The sequence below is a fragment of the Schistocerca nitens genome, chromosome 1, assembly GCF_023898315.1.
Source record: "Schistocerca nitens isolate TAMUIC-IGC-003100 chromosome 1, iqSchNite1.1, whole genome shotgun sequence".
In the NCBI taxonomy this organism is placed as follows: Eukaryota; Metazoa; Arthropoda; class Insecta; order Orthoptera; family Acrididae; genus Schistocerca; species Schistocerca nitens.
The window spans coordinates 1047758072-1047782282 of NC_064614.1; the positions used below are offsets into that span (position 1 = coordinate 1047758072).

General features: G+C 40.5%; 1 protein-coding gene across 1 annotated transcript in view; it reads right to left on the reverse strand.

Annotated features, from left to right (window-relative positions):
- Window positions 1-24211, reverse strand: part of LOC126197171 (guanine nucleotide-binding protein-like 1) — a 60105-nt gene that overhangs the window by 13290 nt on the left and 22604 nt on the right. The window contains exons 7-9 of the mRNA XM_049934620.1: window positions 10870-10958; window positions 10628-10753; window positions 10396-10521 (exon numbers count right to left, since the gene is read on the reverse strand). Of these exons, the coding sequence (XP_049790577.1) occupies window positions 10396-10521; window positions 10628-10753; window positions 10870-10958 (341 nt within the window). The remainder of the gene's footprint in view (window positions 1-10395; window positions 10522-10627; window positions 10754-10869; window positions 10959-24211) is intronic.

The following is a 24211-nucleotide window of genomic DNA, read 5'->3' on the forward strand; positions in this document are numbered from 1 at the left end:
AATCTGTTATTCATCTCACTTCAACTAACACACACGTACATATACTGCCAAGTTGTTACTTCATTAGAATTTATTACTCGACTGGCACACATTACAATTCTCTCTCCCAAGTCATATTGTCTTCCTCTCAATTTCTCCATTTGCCTGCACCTGTTATGGTTTCATAAATTCCTGTTTCTTAACATTCTTCTTAAGAGGTTATTCTTTCCACTTCCTGCATACATTTCCCTCCCCATCAACCACATTCATAGGAAATTATACTTAGTTGAACTGTGAAAATAAGTTTAGTATCATAAGAATGGTTCAAATGTAAATGCGAACATTTTTGGTTGTGTTTTACTACAACTTATTGATATCGAATGAAACAAAAAGTTTACTGTTACCAGTCACTGTTTATTTATTACCACAATGTGTTTTGACAGTTTAAATATATGAAATGTATGTGTTCTGTTATGACTTTGGACTAACCAGTGATACTGTCTAGTGGAGAAAGAGCGAGAGAGAGAGAGAGAGAGAGAGAGAGAGAGAGAGAGGGGGGGGGGGGGGAAGGGGGCAATATTTCAGTGTGGAATAACACAACACATACCTGCCGTATTAAGACACATAAATTTATCTGATGATGGAAGTTTAAACCTTCAAACATGTTGCAATAAATATACAGAGACAGGCAACAGTAAACTTGTTGTTCAATAAGAATGGATTATTTTACACTACCCAGAGAAAGGAGTTGCGGCATGACAAATTGATGCTTTGAGTCTGCCTGTCATGCATGCTCACAAGGCATAATTAGCATTGCATTGTAATCGAGAGAAAGAAATTCAAGTTCAAGTCTCAGACTGGTACAAAGAACTTGACTGCCGCATACAACTGTCGCGTCCCAGCACAGGTCCCGGATACCAATACAGAGTTGGGCGAGCCTGCGTGGCGCAATCGGGATGTTGACGACAATTATGGGTTTGTGGTTCCCTTTAACTAGCCTTTATTACGGAGGTGAGAGGGAGTGGAACCTCCTGGACTGTCTAAGGGCATGTAGGAGGTGTAGATACATTAGACAATACTTTCAATAGGTAGCGGGTATGAGGGGGGAATTGGTAGCACTGAAATGTCAAAACAGTAAGGTGAGATTTCTCCTTTAACGCAATTTATTGAACTAATATCACAAAGAACATGTGAGGTGTCAGACCCTTCCTCTTACTCTGTACACTTCTATAGATTCAGCCAGAATATCCACTTCTCACTCTATGTCGAAAATGACTACTCACAAGAACTACCACCTTTGAATTCACTCTTTGTTTAAATAATGGACCCTTGTCCTATCCCAAAGGAGACAAGCACCAGCCAGTGGCTTGTTCCTTCTACTGCTGCAACTAACTATAGAAGCTACTTGAGGCAGAGACAAACTGTCCCTGTTCAAAACTATTCCAATGCAAAACTTCTACTTAACTGACAGTTGTACTTGCTTCCACCAGAGCATCACCGTTTTCTCGTAGTTTCAGTTCCTATAGACTCATCAGTAGCGGTTGCTACCTTCTCAATGGTGCCGGGCCTCATCTGCTTGTGCCCTCTTCAACTTCTGCGATGACTCTGCTTCTTGTTGCTCGTGGATGCACTTAAATACCCATTTTGAAGGTCTGCCCTGCTCGGACGCAGCCCTCGCATCCACTTTCTCTAACTTATTTTTCGGTCTTCCCGGACATTTTGTCGCTGTGGACCTATATGGTTTCGATATGTCTGGCAGAGTCCCGGGGCAGAAAGTTCCTTCTCGCCCTCCAAGGTCCGGGAGACGCGCTGTCCGTACCCTCGACGTGTTTACTAGCTCAGGCTATTTGTACTGTATGACACTTTCCCTTCTGTATCTGCAGAACTCCGGGTTTCACTGCGCGGTGTCCGCGTAAGAAATACTGGCTGAACCTTTAAATTATGCATTGCTAAGAATAGCTATGTCATTTTGTTAATTAAATCCTCTGGGGACCTGACACCTCCCCCCAAAAGTACATTAATGAGCACTACTAAAAGTGCCATTAATACATCAAATTATTACAGTTCTTTTTTTTCTGAAAGAGTAACAATTTTACATCACAGTATTACAAAAAATTGTCCTTATATTACCCTGAAAGAAAATGAATACTTGCTATGTTCTATCATCTATTCTTTATAAATACTCTGTTGTCTGCATCTCGTGGATGCCTTTCATAAATTACTATTTCTTCGTCTCTGTCTCCTGATCTTACAGGTAGTCTAGATGTTTCAGTTGCATTAACTACAGTTGTTCTTACACAAATCAAGCGACAACAACTCCCTCCTCCCTTCTCATCAAACGACTTCTTGTATAAATATTTACAACAATTACACTTCACACAACACAGAAATACAATGACTATGATAATTAAACTTATACTGATATATGTAGTAATTGAATATGTTTGGACTCTTTTCTCTCTCTCTAATTCAATTTGTTCCTTGTCTATGAATTTACTAATTTCGTCCAATCTTTTACCTGCGACTCTTAAATCATCTAGATTGGAAGTGACGTGCTTCAAAGGTAAATCAAATCTTATTTCCGACTCATTAATTTTCGTTTTCGCTTCCTCACAACAATCTAAATTAATATCTACGTTAGGTATAATATCTTTCCTAGTATAATTGCTTTGAATCACTTTGTCTGATTGGATGTGTGTCCCATATCCTTCACAATTCTTTTTGAATGTTATTATTCCTCTCCCAAGAAGTTTTACGTCCTGTGATGGATGTGAACTGCATAAAATCGTAGTTTCTTCCTCCTTAGGTACTATATACAACCATTAATTGGTACTTAACCAAGTCCATAAACTTCGTTCAAAGGAAATCATTTTCTTAACACAATTAGTTGGGATCTGTGAATCTTGTAGTAACTTCACAGTCCTCTTGGTCATACATTGATATTAGGCCAAACGTCTGTTTACATATTTTCCTATTCTTATCTATTTCCTTACATTCTAAATGCTCATAGGATACCTTAGCATATAACTTTTTAGAGCTATCTAACAGTAAATATTCTTTTTCCGGCTGTATGTAAGTAAACTGTCCTGTGCCAGCCGTTACTTCCACGTGTACTGATAACATCTTATATAGATTAAATTCTTATTTTCAATTAGGGGTATATTAATCACATAACCTAATACTTCCTTGGTTACAAATACATACAGCTCCATAACTTTTAAAAGTATATACCCATATTCTTCTACTAGAGGGATGGGAAATCTTACGTCTCTTAAGTTGTCTTCAATTAATCTTAAATTCTGAACAATTTGCACTGGATTTAAAATAAGAGGTGCAAGGATACCCTTCTGTGCATGAACTATGGCACTTACTAATTGTTCATATTGTGCACCTATCTCATTAAACAAGCCTTGCAACTCTAGGAGCTGCTCATTGATCGTCATGAATGCTGCCATCCGTCTCAAACCATGATCAGTTGTTTTCAATGAATAGGTGATAAATTGTTCCAGCTTGGCCATTCCGTTCTTGAGCAATTGCTCATTCGAACTGATTGATTCTACCGTTCTATTTAGACCAGTCAGCGTGGATCTGACTACAGCCACTTGCTCTTTTGACAACTTCAATCACTGCTCGGATCTTGCTTCCATCCAATCAATATGTGTTTTATAATATGCAGCATTCGCCTCGTCCAATGTGCTGAACAATATTTTACTGATTTCTCCTACAAAGTTAAAAATACCTCTTTTCTGCCGCCTTCCGGGCCTAGTTAATTGATGTATATGTGATTTCGTTTCTCGTAACCTTTCTACACTCTATTCGACTCCATTACTTAATACGTTTCACTCAGTTCTGCTAATGTTTAAACACGCTAGCTTTTCCCTACATTGTTGCACTGCCATTGTTCTCATCCTTGCAACAGCATAGAATTTCTCATCCAATGTTTTAAGGTTAACATATGTTACCAGTTTCCACGTTGTACTAGTAATTTCTACTTCTCCTTCATGGTGGTAGTATAGACCTGGAGATGCCTTTATCGGGTGAATTTCTATGACATTGTCCGCTTCTCCAAGCGCTTGAAAACAGTATGACCACCCCACGCAGATGACAATCCAAATCCAAAACGTCACTGGTCTGGGCACCATGCTGGGTCTGTATAGCCTAATAATATGGCTTCAGCCTGTTAGCATGTACTTTTAATTGTTGCTTTCTACTTCCACTACTTCGTAGGGACCTCTAAATTGGGAATCTAGTTTCTTCGATTTCCCGTGTCTTACGGTCTTGTCATGTACTAGCACTCTGTCACCTATCTTTTAAAGTTTCGGGAATTCTCTGTCTTGTCATAGTAAGCCTTGTTGGTTAATTTTGCCTCTTTTATTTTCTCTCATGCTATCCTATGTGCTTCCTGCATTCTTGTTTTGAACTGGTCTACATAATTGTCATAATTGTACCCTATTGTGGCTGTCTCTTTCTGCAAGATTCCTGGTACATTCACAATTCCCCCAAACAGTAACTCGAATGGGGTATACCCGGTGCTGCTATGAGGGTTAGTATTAAAAACAAATGTACTGTACGGAACCCACTTATCCCAATTGCTGTGGTCCTCGTTTATAAAGTACCTTATGTATTCTACTAGTGTTCGATTTATCCTTTCTAACGCTCCATTAGTCTGGGGATGAAAAGCAGTGGTCTGGATCTTTTTGATTTTCAATATTTTACATAATATCTTAAACACTAGACTCAGAAAGTTTGATACTTGGTCTGTTAACAATACTGATGGAATTCCATATCGTAATATAATTTCTTCAACGAATTTCTCAGCTATTGTATCTGTGTCCTGCCTCTCCACTGGAATAGCTACCGTGAACTTACTCAAATCATCCTGAAATGTTAAACTATATCTATTACCTCCTGTTGTTACATCTAAAGGACCAACTACGTCCATATAACATTTCCCAAACACAGTTTCTGCCATGTCTGTAACAACTAATGGCATCTTTATCTTACTCTGCGTAAACTTATTTCGCTGACATTTATCACGTGTTCTAATGTATTGCTCGACATCACCTTTCATTCCTTTCCATGAACCGTATTTCTTTAAATGTTCTAGAGTTCGGTGAATACCTTGGTGTCCGCCTAGTGGATTATCATGTACCTCCTTCAAAATTTCGGCTTTCTGTTCCTCACTTAGCTCTGCCTCCTCTTCCTCTAACTCATTGGTCTTGGTTATCATTCTTATTAGCTTTTGGCTTTCCTTCACCTGTGCCTCTTCGTCACTTTGTCTCAGTCTGCTTAATGCATCTGCATTGGCGTTCAGTTGCCCTGGTTTATATATAACTTCATATGAATACTCTTCTAGTTTTAGCCTCCATTTTAATAAATGCGATGATGGGTCTTTCACACTGAAAATCCAAGTTAGTGGCTTATGGTCTGTGACAATTGCAAATTTTCTCCCATATACATATGGTCTGAATTGTTTTGTTGCCCATACTAACACTAAAGACTCTAGCTCAGTTGCTGAGTAATTCCTCTCTGCTTCATTTAATGATCTTGAAGCATATACTATTGGCAAATCGCTTCCAATCTTCCCCTGAGAAAAAACTGCTCCAATCGTGTCACCACTGGCATCTGTGGTAATAATGAACAGTTTCTCAAAATCGGGATATTGTAATATAGGGGGATTGATTAACTTCTCTTTTAACTGTTCAAACGCATCTTGCTGCTGTCCTCCCCATTCATAACTTTCATTTCCCTTCAGCAATTTGTGCAAGGGTGCTGCAATCTTACCGATGTCCTTCAGAAATTTCCTATAGTAGCCTATTAATCCTAGGAATCCTTTTAACTCTTTTTTGGTTTTCGGTACTGGGAACTTCTTCACTTTTTCTATGTTCCTTTCATCCGGCTGTACCCCTCTGTCTGTGATTTTATGTCCAAGAAATACTACTTCTTTACGCAAAAATTCACACTTAGCTGGCTGCAACTTTAGCCTGTGTTCCCTTAGTCGATCGAAAATTTCCCTCAATTTTTCATTGTGTTCCACCAATGAGCTTCCACAACAAATTATATCGTCTAAATACACCAAGCACTTGGTTCCTTTTAACCCCGTTAGTGCAACATTCATTAATATCTGAAATGTACTGGGTGCCCCTTTTAATCCCATTGGCAGTCTCTTGTACTAATAGTGCTGATAATTAGCACTGAAAGCTGTTTTCTCTCTGTTAATATCTGATGGTAGCCACTTGCTAATTCTAACGTGGAAAAATACTTGGCCTTTCCTAACTGGTCCAGTATTTCCAATATATTCGGTATTGGGAACGCTTCCCCTACTGAAATCTCATTTAACTTCCTGTAATCCGTCACCAACCTTCTGTAATCCGTCACCAACCTGTACTTCATTTGCCCACTAGCATCAATCTTCTTTGGAACTAACAATACTGGTGCGTTCCAGGGACTCTGACTTTCCACAATAATATCATCAGCCAACATTTTCTCTGTATGTTCCCTCAATATCAGTTTCTGTGCTTCTGGAATCCGATATGGTCGAACACTGATAACTTCGCCTTTACGCTCAGGCATTATCGGAAGGGTATGCTTTACTGTTTCTGTAAAGGATAACCTGTCCCCCTTTAAATGAAACACATCACAATATGCACTACACAATTTCTGCAACTCATGCTTTTCTTCTTCGTTTAAATGCTCCATTCGTAAAGCTTCTCGGACCTGTAAGCTGTGATTCCTATAACTTTTTGCCTGTTCCAGCGTGTCTTGCACTCTTCGTACTGCGGCTTCATTGCATATCTTTTCTGCCATTAATTGTATGGAACTTAAATCACATTATTCCTCTCTTGTATTCAGTACACTAATGATACATTTCCCTTGTACGTTTCATACTATCGCTTCTGGATCATAAATACCCTGTGTTATCTCTTGTTTCGGTACAATAATCTCTTCGCCTTCTGAAATAGCTTCGTGTCCCTTGACGCAAATTCTCATAACTTTCTCCTCCCTTGGTCCGATGTTCCACTTCTGTCACGACTTTTGCGCTCCTGGCTATGCGTCATCCCGCCTGATGGCTGTCTCGGACCGTTACTCTCACCGACGACACACTGGTCCATTAAATTTTTGTGGTGCGGCCTATAACATCGTTTCTTCCCACACTTTCTATTTGTCGGGTCTTTACCCTTCTGATGCGCATTTACCTCTCTCATGCTTTGTACTTCTCTTGGTTCCTTTGTTGCTTCCTCTTTGAGCACTGCTAATAATGGTGTTGTCCATCCATTTATTTCTAACTTTCTGTTTCTGTAATCAATGACTGTCCTTTGCTTTTGTAGAAAATCTCTGCCTACCAAAACATTATAAGGAACATCTGTTCCCTTGCTTAACACGTGAAATGTGTGTTTCCCCAACACAGTTTCGACTATTCTCAAAGTTAATATCACAGTACCAAGTGTACTTACTGTACCATTTGTTACCCCTTTTAACCTCCGCACTTGTGCTCTGTTAACTGGTAACCCTGGGATCATAGCTTCTTCCTTAATTAGACTAATATGTGCTCCTGTATCTATTAAAAACTTCCTCTACCAATTTCTTTGCAATGAGTCGTCATAACATCATTTTCTGCCTCGCAGTCTATCACCCTAACCTTGGGCCATTTGATGGTGGTAACATGTGACTGCTCCGTATCCCACCTCCTTAGTTTCCCGAAACCACTTTCTTTTTTCCCGAGGCTACTCCTACTTTTTCCATACATTGGTATGCGGTATGTCCGTATTTATTACATATAAAACACTTGGGGGTTCGGCAGTCCATCGCCTTATGCCCACGTCTCTGACATTTCTCAAAAATTATAATTGTACTACATTTAGTATCTGTATGCCCTGACTCATCACAATTATAACAAAAATTCTGGAACCTCCTAGCTTCCTCTGCCCTTGTGGGTGTCTTTACCTACTGTACTTTACTAATCATCTTTGATTTCCTACATTCTCTAGCAATGTGACCCTTTTTCCCACAATTATAGCATTTTTCTCCCTAGTTATTTCTAATTTCTGTCTACCTATGAACCCCTTTATGAAATCGTCCCTTTTCTTTCATCGATAGCAGTGCACTTTCCTCCTGCTGTGCTATTTCTACTGCATCCCCAAGACTTATTTCTTCCCCTCTGCTGCGCACAATTGTCTGTATTCTATCATTTACTAGTCCCTGAATAAAGCATGCACAACCTAGTACGTAAACCAATTCTAATGCACCTTTCAGCTGTGCCTTCTCTGTTACTTGTGTTATGGCAACTCTGAACGATTTGGATAACTCGTCTATCCTATTACCCTAAGATGCTACAGATTCTCCCGGATATTGCCTTGCTTGGAACATGCAACATGCGTAGAAATCTATGGTTCTCTTATCCGAATAATTCTCTTCCAATATGCTTCGAACCTCCGGCCAATTATTTGTTTGATCCCTCACTAATAGTTTCGACCTGGCCTCCCCTGTTATTTTGGACTTTACATATTGGAACAATAACTTCTCATCCTCACTTTTAACAACATCGATTGAAGCATTCAAATTCTCAATGAACTCTTGCAATTCCCTTTGGTTACCCTCAAAAACCTTAGGAACTAAAACTAACGCATCCTTCGCACTTATGCCACTCTTATCAGTACTGGAGGACGTCACTGTTTATAATTACGAAGGACCTTATTACTACTTCGACACGCTGTCTTGCCTGTGTCTGCTGCTTGCTGCTGGGCCGCTCGTCCCGTCCACTGGGCTCTGCTAGGCCTCCCTATTGCCGGCTCTGCTGCTCGATCTCTCGCTGGGCTGCTGGGCTCCTCTGGTCTGCCAGGTCTTGGGCGCTGCTACTCGTACGGGCCTCTTCTTCATGCGGTGATACTCGGTGGTACAACTGTCTGCTGCTCCTTATCTTTCCCCCACTCTGGTATTATAAATCTACACATATACGGCACCACTCCACATCTGATACCAAATATAATTTTTTTTTTTTTCTCCGTCTCAGCACAGGTCCCGGATACCAACATAGAGTTGGGTGAGCCTGCGTGGCACAATCGGGATGTTGATGACAATTATAGGTTTGTGGTTCCCTTTAACTAGTCTTTATTATGGAGGTGAGAGGGAGTGGAACCTCCTGGACTGTCTAAGGGCATGTAGGAGGTGTAGATACATTAGATTATACTTTCAATAGGTAGCGGGTATGAGGGGGGAATTGGTAGCACTGAAATGTCAAAACAGTAAGGTGAGATTTCTCCTTTAACGCAATTTATTGAACTAATATCACAAAGGACATGTGAGGTGTCAGACCCTTCCTCTTACTCTGTACACTTCTATAGATTCAGCCAGAATCTCCACTTCTCACTCTATGTCGAAAATGACTACTTACAAGAACTACCACCTTTGAATTCACTCTTTGTTTAAATAATGGACCCTTGTCCTAACCCCAAAGGAGACAAGCACCAGCCAGTGGCTTGTTCCTTCTATTGCTGCAACTAACTATAGAGGCTACTTGAGACAGAGACAAACTGTCCCTGTTCAAAACTATTCCAATGCAAAACTTCTACTTAACTGACAGTTGTACTTGCTTCCACCAGAGCATCACCGTTTTCTCGTAGTTTCAGTTCCTATAGACTCATCAGCAGCGGCTGCTACCTTCTCGATGCTGCCGGGCCTCGTCTGCTTGTGCCCTCTTCAACTTCTGCGATGACTCTGCTTCTTACTGCTCGTGGATGCCCTTAAATACCCATTTTGAAGGTCTGCCCTGCTCGGATGCAGCCCTCACATCTGCTTTCTCTAACTTATTTTTCAGTCTTCCTGGACATTTCGTTGCTGTGGACCTATATTGGTTTCGATATGACTGGCAGAGTCCCGGGGCGGAAAGTTCCTTCTTGCCCTCCAAGGTCCGGGAGACGCGCTGTCAGTATCCTCGACGTGTTTACTAGCTCAGGCTATTTGTACTGTCTGACACTTTCCTATCCATGTCAGCGGAACTCCGGGTTTCACTGCGTGGCGTCCACGTAAGAAATACTGGCTGAACCTTTACATTATGCGTTGCTAAGAATAGCTAGGTCATTTTGTTAATCAAATCCTCTGGGGACCTGACACAATCATCTGAGACTTAGACATTTGTTTTCTTAGGAATTCTTTAACTGTCCTGAGATTCAGTCAGCTGTGTTAACACAATAGTGTGTTGTGTGAACATTAGTGCACAGATACACAGTTCGCACCATAAATACAGTAAACTGCATTTGTAACTGTGCTCATGAACTGATGTAAATGTTTCACAATTCAAGCCCATGTGTCCTCTAAAATGAACACAACAATTACTCTTAGGTGAATGAGTGTTGTGCTCAGGTGTTACAGAACGAGTAGTAGAATAATCCTGAAAAGAATGAAATTACAATGACTTACTTGCAATGTCTTTGGCACTTTTGATGGAAAAACCAGACCTGGACAATCACAAAGTCTGACATTTGATGTGAGGTAAATAGTTTGGAAGTGTTTCGTGTGACCTGGGGTCCTAGAAACACTCACCACCTGAAATATTATACAAGTACTTTATTTTACACAATCTGCACTGTTACTTGCATTAAATGATATCATTATCAACATAGAAAATACAGTAAGATAATTATTACTTTACCTTTTTTCCCATTATGGCATTCATTAATGATGATTTTCCCACATTTGGTTGCCCTAAACAGCCAATAGTAAGAGCTCCCTCTCGATACCTCACATGTTCAATATAGCTCGTGTCTACCTTTTTCATCTGGGGGAGAAAAAAGGAAAAATATCATTTATTGGATTTATTTATTTCAGTTGTATGAAACGGATTGCAACAGAATTTCATGTGGAAAAACAAAACAAATATTTTCAACAACTTACTTCCACAGTTTCTTCTATTTCTAAATCATCACATTCGTACTCTGTTTCCATCTCCTCGGAGATTTTACTTTGCCAGGAACTAAGGTCAACTACAAAGAAATACAACAGAATCTGATACTGATCCAGAACTGTGACAAAAATTGTCATTGTACATTAATATGATTCATTTCTATTTCCCTCCAAGCTCTGCATACCAGAAACTACCACCTCATTCTGTTATGTGGGTAATATTGTATCATCCCCAAGTGTTGCTGAAATAACATGAGGAGCCTAGATTCCAATCTAAGTGGAAAACTGTAGATGCAACATTTAATAACAAATGGTTTTAGGAAAGACAACAATTCCTCTTATACAGGCAGCAATAAGCATTCTGAGCTCCTGAGAGCTTGCTAAGGATGAAAAGATTTCAAATTCATAGTAAATTGCAATGTTCAGATATACAATTTATTGACTTTTTACAATATCTCTAAATGTCTTTGTCTTGGCATCTCCAAATAATGAAATGAACAATAGACTATTTAGCCAACAAGTACATTTTATTCTGCCACTGAGCAGTTTTTCTTACTGAGGATGCTTACCAGCATTACTGGATTCTTACAAATTGGAACAGTAATGGTTAAATTAAGATTCATATTGTGACCAATGTGATTAGAGACCAATCACATACTGAACCTCTTACTGAGCTGTATTACCTAATGCATCTTTCTCCTCTAGTATGAGTTTCCTCCTACTTATAAATCTAGATACTATCTTTTTAGTCCAGGCACCCTTATTATCAACTACATCTTTTGTTACTATACATTTCAGTGCCCAGTACAATAACAGTGCCATAGCAAGAGAATGGAAAGGAAAGGAGGGGGAAAAAAGGAGAAGCATTCAACCTGAATTTAACTGTTTCCAGAACTGAGCACTTCTTCCATGTCCACTGATTCCTTTTTCTTTGTAAGTAAGTTTGTTTTACACTGCAGAGCTGCATCACACTTAACAAAATGAGGGGGCACCCAAGTGAATTTTATGTATTGGGAAGTAAAAATGGAAGATTAAGGTTTAACATTATGTCAATAACAAGGTAATGAGATATGGAAAACAAGCTTGGTTTTCTTTCGAACTGAAACACCCCAAAATTTTTCCCCCTGTTGAAACTTTCAGTCATTGCTTCTTTGCTGTAAAGATGGCATTGTAGGTGTGTGTGTGTGTGTGTGTGTGTGTGTGTGTGTGTGTGTGTGTGTGGAGGGGGAGGTAGATTGGATCCCTGCCCTGTTTTATGTCCTTTTTACTCCAGGCACTTTGTTCTTGGTCTTCCAGTCTTACTCTTTCTTCTTGCACACATCGCATATTACCTGTCTTTCCCTATAACTCACTACTATTTCTCTCAGAATTTCAGACATCTTGCACCACTTTACACTCTCAAATGCTTTTCCTGGGTCAACAAATCCTATAAATGTGTCTTGATTTTTGTTCAGTCTTGCTTCCATTATCAAGTGCATCGTCATGAATGTCTCTCTGGTGCCTTTATCTTTCCTGAAGCCAAGACGATTGTCATCTAACAGATCCTCAATTTTCTTTCCCATTCTTCTGCATATTATTCTTATCAGCAACTTGGAAACATGAGCTGTTAAGCTAATTATGTGATACTTCTAATGCTTATCTGCTCTTGCTATCTTCGGAATTGTGCAGATTCTGATGATCTGATGGTGCATCCTGAGTCTCATAGATTCTACACACTAACTCAAAAAGTTTTTCGATTACCATTTCCCCCAATGATTTTAGGAATTCTGATGGAAAGTTATCCATCCCTTCTGCCTTATGTGATCTCAAATCTTCCAAAGCTCTTTTAAATTCTGACTCTAGTACTATCATGTCATCAGACAATTCCTCCCCCTCACACACGCCTTCAATGTACTCTCTTTACCTATTCACTAGCTCCCTCTGCACTTAACAGTGAAATTGCCATTGAATTCTAAATGTTGCTGTCTTTGCTTTTAATTTCACCAAAGGTTGTTTTGACTTTTCAGTACGCTGAGTCAGTTCTTCCAACAACCATTTCTTTCTCAATTTCTTCACATTTTTCCTTCAGCCATTTCATCTTGGGTTCTTTGTACTTCCTATTATTACGTTCCTAAGTGTCTTATATTAGTGTATTCCTGAATCTCCATGAACATTTTTATACTATCTTCTTTTGTCAATCAACTACATTATCTCTTCTATTACCCAAAGTTCCTTCACAAATTACCTTTCTTGTATCAATGTTTGTCTGTATGGCATCTGTGATTGGTCTTTTTGGAGATACCTATTCCTCTTCCAATGAACTGCCTAGTTGGTACCCCTTATAGCAGTATCCATATCTTGGGCGAACTTCAAATGCATCTCATCACTCATCAATACTTCCATGTCCCACTTCATTCCACAGTTATGCTTCAGGACGATTCTCTTGAAATTCAGTATACTCTTCACCATAACTAAATTGTGAGCTGAGTTTATATCTACTCCTGCATACACCTTACAATCCAATATATGATTTTGAAATTTCTGTCTGGCCATGATGTAATCCACCTGGAATTTTCCCATGTCTCTGTGACTTTTTCATGTATAACTACTCCTCTTGTGATTCGAGAGTATTCACTGGAATTTACTGCAGACTCATTCCTACTATCAATCCCATATTCTCCTGTAATCAATTCTTCTACTCCTTCCCCTACAACCACATTCCAAGCCCCTATTACTAGTGGATTTTGATCTTCCTTTAATAACTGAATCATCTGTTCAATATCCTCCGTCTCTTCCTCTTCTGCTTGTGATGTTGGCATATTTACCTGAGCTACTATTGTCAGCACTGGATCCTATTGAATCTGACGAGAACAACCCTGTCACTTACCTGTTCACAGCAACACAGTCTCTGCTCTACCTTCCTATTCATAACGAATGCTACTCCCGTTATGCCATTTTCTGCTGCTGCTGATATTATACTATATTCTTCTGACCAGTAATCCTTATCTTCTTTCCATTTAAATTCACTGACCCCCTCTATATATAGATTGAGCCTTTGCATTTCTCTTTTCATATTTTGTAGCTTCCCTACCATATTCAAACTTCTGACATTTGACACTCCAACTCATACAATGTTGCCCTTTCATTGGTTAATCCGTCTTTTTCTCATGGTCACTTCTTCCTTGGCAGTCCCCTACCAGAGACCCAATTGGCAGACTAATCTGGAATCTTTTGCCAATTGTAACGGGCCGGGCTGAATCCTTGTATTAGCACCACTGAAAGTTCACGTCACAACCGGATGTAGTGAAACATTTCCTCACCCAGTAGACAGTGCGCAGTGCTCCTGACCTAACTTGCTTTGCTTATTCAATACTGTCTTCTCGGCAGCCGTGTCCGTCTCACCTAAATCACACTGCAATTAAGAAGCCAGGATCCTAGATTATGTTTTCCAAAATCAAAACTCAAGATCGTATTCATTGTCGAACACTTATGACAACCACAGTGCGATTTATTTGTTATCACTCACACACACAATATTCATGTGACCAGACCTCTTACACTTAATAATCATCACATTAGGAAGGTCAAAAACTTCCAGTCTTTAACAATGTTCACAATACCTGTTACATGTTCAAAGCCGAATACAATTACACTTTTTTCGTACGGACTGGAAAAGTTAAGCTTCTGTTTCAAGTATTGTCACATCACATTCCAGCACCGACTTGACGCACTATGAGGCTGAAGGCCTCAGAATCTGTAGTCGGAATCTGAGAAGTGAAAATGAAAAAAAATAAAAGTTCACTGCTTAACTAAGTTACTGAAGGAGTGTAAAACCAAAACAGGATAGCAGTGGGCAACCCTGCTTCATTACACAATGGAGAGGACACTTTTCTTAATTACAGTGCAGAAGTTCTGTGGTACACCAGATGTGTCTTTAATACAGCGGTTTCCATTGCCTTATTCATTCTTATGGTGTTAATCATCACAGATTCTTCCACATTTTAGGGGCAGTTTCCCACCTGAAGGGCAAGAGGGTGTCCTGAACCACTATCAGCTCCTCTCATCACTGATGATTTTTTTCAAAGTTTCAGCTGCGGTGAGGTTCAACCTGGGACCCAGGACATTTGATTACTAGTCAAAGATGTTATTCCCTGGACTACGAACACCAGGCAAAGGCAAAGGCTCCACCGCTGTGATTATGAACTACAGGAATATGTCCATTTACAAGTCCTGCCACAGAGACCCCTTTTCAGAAATCCAGCAGGAGCTCCAGTCCCTCTACAGATCCCAAAGTCCATCCCAGAACCTCTCCCTCCTCACCCCCATATTCCGACATTCTACATGCTTCCTGAAGTACATAAACCCAACCACACAGGATGTCCCATTGTGGTTGGTTACTGTATGCCCACAGGGAGAGTCTGTGCCCTGTGGACCAACACCTTCAGCATATTAACCATAACCTATCCTCCTACACAAAAGACACTAGGAATTTCCTCAACTGATTCTTCACAGGTCCTATTCTTCTATCATCCAGCACCTAGCTCATCACTATCAATTCCACTTCCCTCTACACTATATCCCCAATGCCTAAAGCTTGCCACTATTGACATTACCTTTCCCATTGCCTGACTCCAAACCTACAACCTTCTTCCTGGTCACCACAACCAACCACTTCCCCATCACAATTACTTCTCCTTTGAAGGCACCATCTACAAACAAATTACTGGCACAGCAATGGGCACCAACTTGATGTGATCCTATGCCAACCTATTCATGTGTCAACTAGAGGAAACCTTCCTAACCACCCAGACTCCCTAACCACTCACTTGGTTTGGATACATTGACAACACCTTCACAATATGGACTGAGGGTCAGGCCACCATGTCCCATTTCTCCAGAACCTCAACATCTTCTCCCCCATCTGCTTCACCGTTTCCTCCTCACCTCAATGATCCACTTCCTTGATGTCAACCTCCACCTCGAGGATGGCTATATCTGTACCTACGTCCATATCAAATCTACTAACCACCAACAATATCTCCACTTCGACAGCTTTCACCTGTACAACACCTAGCAGTCCCTTCCATACAGCCTAGCAACCCATGCTGACTGCATCTATAGTGACAAGCTGTCCCTCTCCAAATGTGCGAAGAGTCTCACTGAGACCTTTATAGAGTGAAATCACTCTCCCCAACCCGCCCATAAACAGATCTCTCACATCTTGTCCAATTACCCACTGTAGAGCTCCAAAGGAACACTCCCCTTGTGACTCGGTACCACCCAAGACTGAAGCAACTGAGTCAAATTCTCTGCCCGAGTTTTTGTTATCTCTCGTCTGGCCCTGAAATAAGAAATATCGTCCCTACTATCCTCCTCATCACTCCCACAGTGCTACTCTGTCTGCTACCCCAACTACACAACAACCTTTCTGTCCCTATTCAAACCCTGCTCTCAACACCTTACCCCATGGTACACCTGCGATAGACCTAGATTCAAAATCTGTCCCATAAATTCCTTCACAACCACCTCCATCATTCCTGTCATAGGCATCTCCTCCCTCATCAGAGGCATGCCCACCTGTGAAAGCTGCAACCAATGTGCCCCATCCAAAGTGAGCATGACCACTAACAAGCTTTCTGTCCACATGAACAGGCACTGCTTAACTGGGGACAAGAGACAGGTGGAACACCCGACTGCTGAGCATGCTGCCCACCACAGTGCACTTGCTAATGACTGCTTCACAGTCTGTGCCATCTGAATTCTTCCCACCAACACCAGATTTTCTGAACAGTGCAGGTGAGAAATCTCCCTGCAACATATTCTTCATTCCCATAACCCAATGGCCTTAGCTTTCACTAGTCTCTGTCCTGATCCTGCATATCCCCTTCCCCCTCCCAAGAACGCCCTACATACACCTTCTATCCCATCAGCACACCTGCATAATCTTTTACCTTTCTCTACTCTACTCTCCCCTTGTCTCTCCCTCCCCCCTGCCCCCTCCCCATGCAAGTGGATAGGCCTTGAAAAACTGAACACAGATCAATCAAGAAAACAGGAAGAAGTTGTGTGGAACTATGAAAAAAATAAGCAAAATATACAAAGTGAGTAGTCCATGTGCGACATATGTAACATCAAGGAAAACGTGAGGTCAGGAGCTCCGTGGTCCCGTGGTCAGCATGAGCAGCTGTGGAACAAGACGTCCTTGGTTCAAATCTTCCCTCAAGTAAAAAATTTATTTTCTTTATTTTCACAAAGTTATGATCTGTCCGTTCGTTCATTGACGTCTCTGTTCACTGTAATAGTTTAGTGTCTGTGTTTTGCGACCGCACTGCAAAACGCTGCGATTAGTAGACGAAAGGACGTGCCTCTCCAATGGGAACCGAAAACATTTGATCGCAAGGTCATAGGTCAACCGATTCCTCCACAGGAAAACACGTCTGATATATTCTATACGACACTGGTGACAGATAATAATTGTATGAAAATGAAAAATTAAACTCTTCACTCAAGGGAAGACTAGAACCCAGGACCTCTCGTTCCACAGCTGCTCACACTAACCACGAGACCACTGCGTTCCTGAGCTCGCATTTTCCTTGACGTTGCGTATCTTGCACATGGACTACTCAGTTTGTATATTTTGCTTATTTTTTTCATAGTTCCACACAACTTCTTCCTGTTTTCTCGATAGATCTGTGTTCAGTTTTTCAAGGCCTATCCACTGTGCCAACTTATAACTAAATCTGAGGGGGGGGGGGGGGGGGGGTGCGATGTGGAGGTTCCCTTGTCAGTACCCAGAGACGACAATGGCCATGCATGTGCGAGTTACGGAATTATGCACATGTCTGAGTGGTTCTCTTTCCTTTTCTTTTCACCATGTGTGATGAAATATTTGTCTGATAGCCAATAATATGATTTTTTTCTGAGTCATTAGTCATCAGACTGGTCTGATGTGTCCCATCACAAATTCCTCTCCTGTGCCAACCTTTTCATCCCAGAGTAGCACTTGCAACCTACATCCTCAGTTATTTCCTGGATCTATCCCACACTTTGTACAACTACATAGTTTTTACAGCTCCCTCTAGTACCATGCCAGTTATTCCCCGATGTCTTAAGAGATGTTGTACCATCCTGTCTTTTCCTCCTGTCAGTGTTTTCATTGTATTCCTTTCCTTGGTGATTCTGCAGAGGACCTCCTTATTCGTTAGCTTATGAGTCCACCTAATTTTCAACATTCTTCTACAGCACCACATCTCAAATGCTTTGATTCACCACATCTCAAATGCTTTGATTCTCCTCTGTTCCAATTTTCCTGTGGTCCATGTCTCAGTGCCATAAAATGCTGTGCTCCAAACGTACTTTTTCAGAAATTTCTTCCTCATAACCTTTGTTTGACACTAGTAGACTTCTCCTGGCCAGGAATGCCCTTTTTGTCATTACTAGTCCACTTTTTATGTCCCTCTTGGTACATCCGCCATGGCTTATTTTGCTACCTAGGTTGCAGAATTCCTTAACTTCATCTACCTTGTGATCATGAATTATGATGTTAAGTTTCTAACTTTCTCATTTCTGTTACTTCTCTTTACTTTTGCCTTTCTTCAATTTACTCTCAGTCCATATTCTGTACTCATCAGACTGTTCATTCCATTTAACAGACACATTAATCCTTTTCCATAAGCGAATCTTAACATTAAAATCCTTTCACCTTGAATTTTAATCCCACTTTTGAATTTCTCTTATTTTCATCACTGCTTCGTCGACGTATAGATTGAACAGCAGGGGCAAAAGACTACATTCCAAACTTACACCCCTTTTAATCCATGTGCTTCATTCTTTGTCTTCCACTCCTACTGTTCCCTCTTGGCTCTTGTAATTATTGTATATCATCCATCATTCCCTATAGCTAAACATATTTTTCTCCGGATTTCAAATATCTTGGACCATTTTACACTGTTGAACACTTTTCCAGGTCAACAAATCCTATGAACATGTCTTGATTTTTCTTCAGCCTTGCTTCCATTACCAATCGCAATGTCAGAACTGCCTCTCTGGTACCTTTACCTTTTCTAAAGTCAAACTCATCACCATGTAACAGTTCCTTAGTTTTCTCTTCCATTCTTCTGTGTGTTATTCTTGTCAGCAACTTGGATGTATGAGCTATTAAGCTGATTTTGCAGCAATTCTCGCACTTGTCAGCTCATGCAATCTTCGGAACTGTGAGGATGATGTTTCTCCGAAAGTCTGATGGTATGTCGTCAATCTCATACATTTTCATAACAATGTGAATAATCCTTCTGTTGTCACTTCTCACAATGGTCTTAGAAATTCCGATGGTATGTTATCAATCTCTTCTGCCTTATTTTATTTTAAGTCTTCCAAAGCTCTTCTAAATTCTGATTCTAATACTAGATCCGCTGTCGCGTCCCTAGTGAACGCATTATTGTGGCCACGATAGACACGAAGCCCACGCCTACCACAGTAGCAGAAGTTTATATGCCAACTAGCTCTGCTGATCACGAAGAGATTGATGAAATGTATGATGAGACAAAAGAAGTTATTCAGACAGTCAAGGGAGACGAAAATTTAATATTCATGGGTGACTGGAATTCGATAGTAGGAAAAGGAAGAGTAGGAAACGTAGTAGGGGAATATGGAACGGGGGTAAGAAATGAAAGCGGCAGCTGCATGGTAGAATTTTGCACAGAGCATAACTTAATCATAGCTAACACTTGGTTCAAGAATCATGAAAAGAGGTTGTATACATTGAAGAGGCCTGGAGATACTGGAAGGTTTCAGATGGCTTATATAATGGTAAGATAGAGATTTAGGAACCAGGTTTTAAATTGTAAGACATTTCCAGGGGCAGATGTGGACTCTAGCCACAATCTATTGGTTATGGACCGTAGAGTAAAACTGAAGAAACTGCAAAAAGGTGGGAAATTAAGGAGATGGGATCTGGATAAACTGACAGAACCAGAGGCTGTAGAGAGTTTCAGGGAGAGCATTAGGTAATGATTGTCAGGAATGGGGGAAAGAAATACAGTAGAAGAAAAACGGGTAGCTTTGAGGGATGAAATAGTGAAGGCAGCAGAGGATCAAGTAGGTAAAAAGACGAGGGCTAGTAGAAATCCTTGGGTAACAGTAGAGATACTGAATTTAATTGATGAAAGGAGAAAATATAAAAATAAATGAATGAAGCAGGCAAAAAGGAATACAAATGTCTCAAAAATGAGATTGACAGGAAGTGCAAAATGGCTAAGCAGGGATGGCTAGAGGGCAAATGTAAGGATGTAGAGGCATATATCACTGGGAGTAAGATAGATATTGCCTACAGGAAAATTAAAGATACCTTTGGAAAAAAGAGAACCACCAGTATGAATATCAAGAGCTCAGATGGAAACCCAGTTATGAGCAAAGAAGGGAAAGCAGAAAGGCGAAAGGAGTATATAGAGGGTCTATATGAGGACAATGTATTTTAGGACAATATTATGGAAATGGAAGAGGATGTAGATGAAGATGAAATGTGAGATATGATACCGCATGAAGAGTTTGACAGAGCACTGAAAGACCTAAGTTGAAACAAGGCCCCGGGAGTAGACAACATTCCATCAGAACTACTGACAGCCTTGGGAGAGCCAGGCCTGACAAAACTCTACCATCTAATGAGCAAGATGTATGAGACAGGTGAAATAACTTCAGACTTCAAGAAGAATATAATAATTCCAATCCCAAAGAAAGCAGGTGTTGACAGATGTGAAAGTTACCAAACTATCAGTTTAAAAAGTCACGGCTCCAAAATACTAACATGAATTTTTTACAGACGAATGGAAAAACTGGTAGAAGCCGACCTCGAGGAAGATCAGTTTGGATTCCGTAGAAATATTGGAACATGTGAGGCAATACTGACCCTACGACTTATCTAAGAAGATAGATTAAGGAAAGGCAAACCTACATTTCTAACATTTGTAGACTTAGAGAAGCTTTTGACAATGTTGATTGGAATACTCTCTTTCAAATTCTAAAGGTGGCAGGAGTAAAATAAAGGGAGCGAAAGGCTATTTACAATTTGTACAGAAACTGGATGGCAGAAATAAGTCGAGGGGCATGAAAGGGAAGCAGTGGTTGGAGTGAGAGAGGGTTGTAACCTATCCCCAATGTTATTCAATATGTATATTGAGCAAGCATTAAAGGAAACAAAAGAAAAAAATCAGAGTAGGTATTAAAATCCATGGAGAAGAAATAAAAACTTTGAGGTTCGCCGATGACATTGTAGTTCTGTCAGAGACAGCAAAGAACCTGGAAGAGCAGTTGAACGGAATGGACAGTGTCTTGAAAGGAGGATATAAGATGAACATCAACAAAAGCAATACGAGTATAATGGAATGTAATTGAATTAAGTCGGGTGATGCTGAGGAAATTAGATTAGGAAATGAGACACTTCATGTAGTAAATGAGTTTTGCTATTTGGGGAGTAAAATAACTGATGATGGTCGAAGTAGAGAGGAAATAAAATGTAGACTGGCAATGGCAAGGAAAGCGTTTCTGAAGAAGAGGAATTTGTTAACATTGTGTATAGATTTAAGTGTCAGGAAGTCATTTCCGAAAGTATTTGTATGGACTATAGCCATGTATGGAAGTGAAACATGAACGATAAATAGATTGGACAAGAAGAGAATAGAAGCTTTCGAAATGTGGTACTAAAGACGAATGCTGAAGATTAGATGGGTAGATCACATAACTAATGAGGAGGTATTGAATAGAATTGGGGAGAAAAGAAATTTGTAGCACAACTTGACTAGAAGAAGGATTCGGTTGGTAGGACATGTTCTGAGGCATCAAGGGATCATCAATTTAGTATTGGAGGGCAGTGTGGAGGGTAAAAATCGTAGAGGGAGACCAAGAGATGAATACACTAAGCAGATTCAGAAGGATGTAGGTTGCAGTAGGTATTGGGAGATGAAGAAGCTTGCACAGGATAGAGTAGCATGGAGAGCTGCATCAAACCAGTCTCTGGACTGAAGACCACAACAACAACAACATCTCTTCCCTATTGACTCTGGTTTCTTATTCTATCATGTCATCAGATAAGTCCTCCCCCTCGAAGAGGCCCTCATTGAATTCGTTCCACCTATTCACTCTCTCCTCTGCATTTAACAGTGGAATTTTCAACATGTATGTCTGTCACTAAACATCTCCTCTGTGTAGCAAGTCTCAGCATTTATCCTTTTCAAATTGTTGTTAATCACCCATATGACATAAAAAACTTTTTAGTCTTAGCTGTGGATCTTCTTTGACAGCTTCTATCATCCTCTCTACATAAGGATATCAAATAGTGGAGCAGCACTGTGGAACAAGTTGTACAAGTATCTTGTATGCATTCACTGCCCTTTTCTGTACACCTCTAAAAAAACAGATTACACAATCTTTTGGTAGAAAATATTCCACCAGGTGGCTGGAGGGAACAAAACTATTAACAGTTCAGATAGCAAGTTACTTACAAACACCAAGTAAAACTAATTATGATTACTATTACAATTATTTCTAGCCTGCTCTGGTTGCTGGTGTATTTTAAACTCCTGTTCGAATTCTTTCCCCCAAAATCCCACATCTTGTTTTATTTGGGATTTTTGTCAAGTTTGTATTCTGTCACCAGACAATGAGCCCCACTATTTTGGTCTTGAATATGTTCTTTGTTCTACGCCCCCCCCCCCTCCCTTTTTCACCACCTACTGCAATATCTAGTGTTTTCCCATTACTTCATATTCATGTCTCTTCATTTGCTCTTCAACTCTGCAACATTATGGCCTCATAATTCATGATTTTAATTTAATTCATGTGTGTTTTTATTAATCAGAACACACTTACTGGTGGATGTGCTTATTTAATTCACTGCATTCTTAGTGATATGAACTACTTCCTAAATTTCCAGTTTTACTTTATTTGTGCAACCAGTTTCAGTATTACCTTATGCCATCTTCAGGTCCCCTGACCAAAGTGCAGGAAGAATCCCACCTCTGTACAAAAGGTGGAAATTCTTCCTACATATCGATCATGGGGCCTGAAGATGGCATAATATAATACAAAACTGGTTGCACAAATAAAATAAAAATGGAAATTTAGATGACTGAAGGTGTTTTGATATAACCTTTCATTCCTTATACATCTTACTGACTATTCTCACACCTAACTACATTTCCTTTGAGGGGGAGATATCCAAACAAATCTGTCACACTCCCATGGGCAACAGCATGGCACCCTCCTATGCTAACCTGTTTATGAACCATTTAGAGGAAAGCTTCCTAATGTACCTTCGTTATCTGAACCAAGGGTCAAAATACCATAATCTCTTTCTCTGTAGCCTCAACACTTCTCCCATTCACTTCAACTGGACCTTCTCAGCTAAATGAGCAACCTTCCTGGACATTGACCTCCACCTCTCTCATGGCTCCACCCACATTTCTGTCCACACTAGTCATCAACAATGCCGACAGCCATAATCCCTTCTATAACAAAAATTCACTTCCATATAGTCTGGCCAACTGTGGATGGTTTATTTGGAGTGACAAAAAAATAATTCCCTTTCCCAGTAGGCTGAAGGTCTCACAAAGGCCTTTACAGGCAGGCAATATCCCCCAAACTTATTCTGCAAACAGATTTCCCACGCCATGTCTCCAAACACCCCTAATCCTCCCGTCACACCCTAAGAACAAGCTGCAAATGACCACCCTGCTGCCCCCCTCCAATATCAACACGCAGTGGAGCAATTTAACCATGTCTTTTGCCAGGTCTTTAAGTATCTATCAGCGAGCCCAGAAATGAAGAACATGCCACCCATAATCCTTCCCACCCATTTTAAAGTTGTATTCTCCTGTCCACTCAACTAACCCAATGTACTGGTCCATCCCAATGCCACTCACACTCTCAATCACATGTCATGAGTCAGACCCCTTTGGGAGACCCAACTGCAAGACCTACCAGCACATTCTATTCTGGTCCCATCACAGGATTATCCTATCCCATCTCGGCACAAGAACCTGTGAAAGTAGTCATGTCATGCGCTTGCTCTCCTGCAATTTCTGTACAGCTTTTTATGTGGGCAAGACCACTTGAATGAATGGCCACTGCCAAACTGTAGCAACGAGCAGAGTTGGCCACCTAATAGTAAAACACACTGCTGAGTGCAGCATGCTGGATTACAATGGCTGCTTCACAGCCTGTGGCATTTGGATCCTTCCCCCCAGCACCAACTTTTCTAACTATGTAGATGCAAGTCATCCTTGCAACTCATCCTTCATTATTATAATCCTTCTGGCCTCAATATCTGCTAATCTCCTGCCCCATACCCTCTCCCTATAGT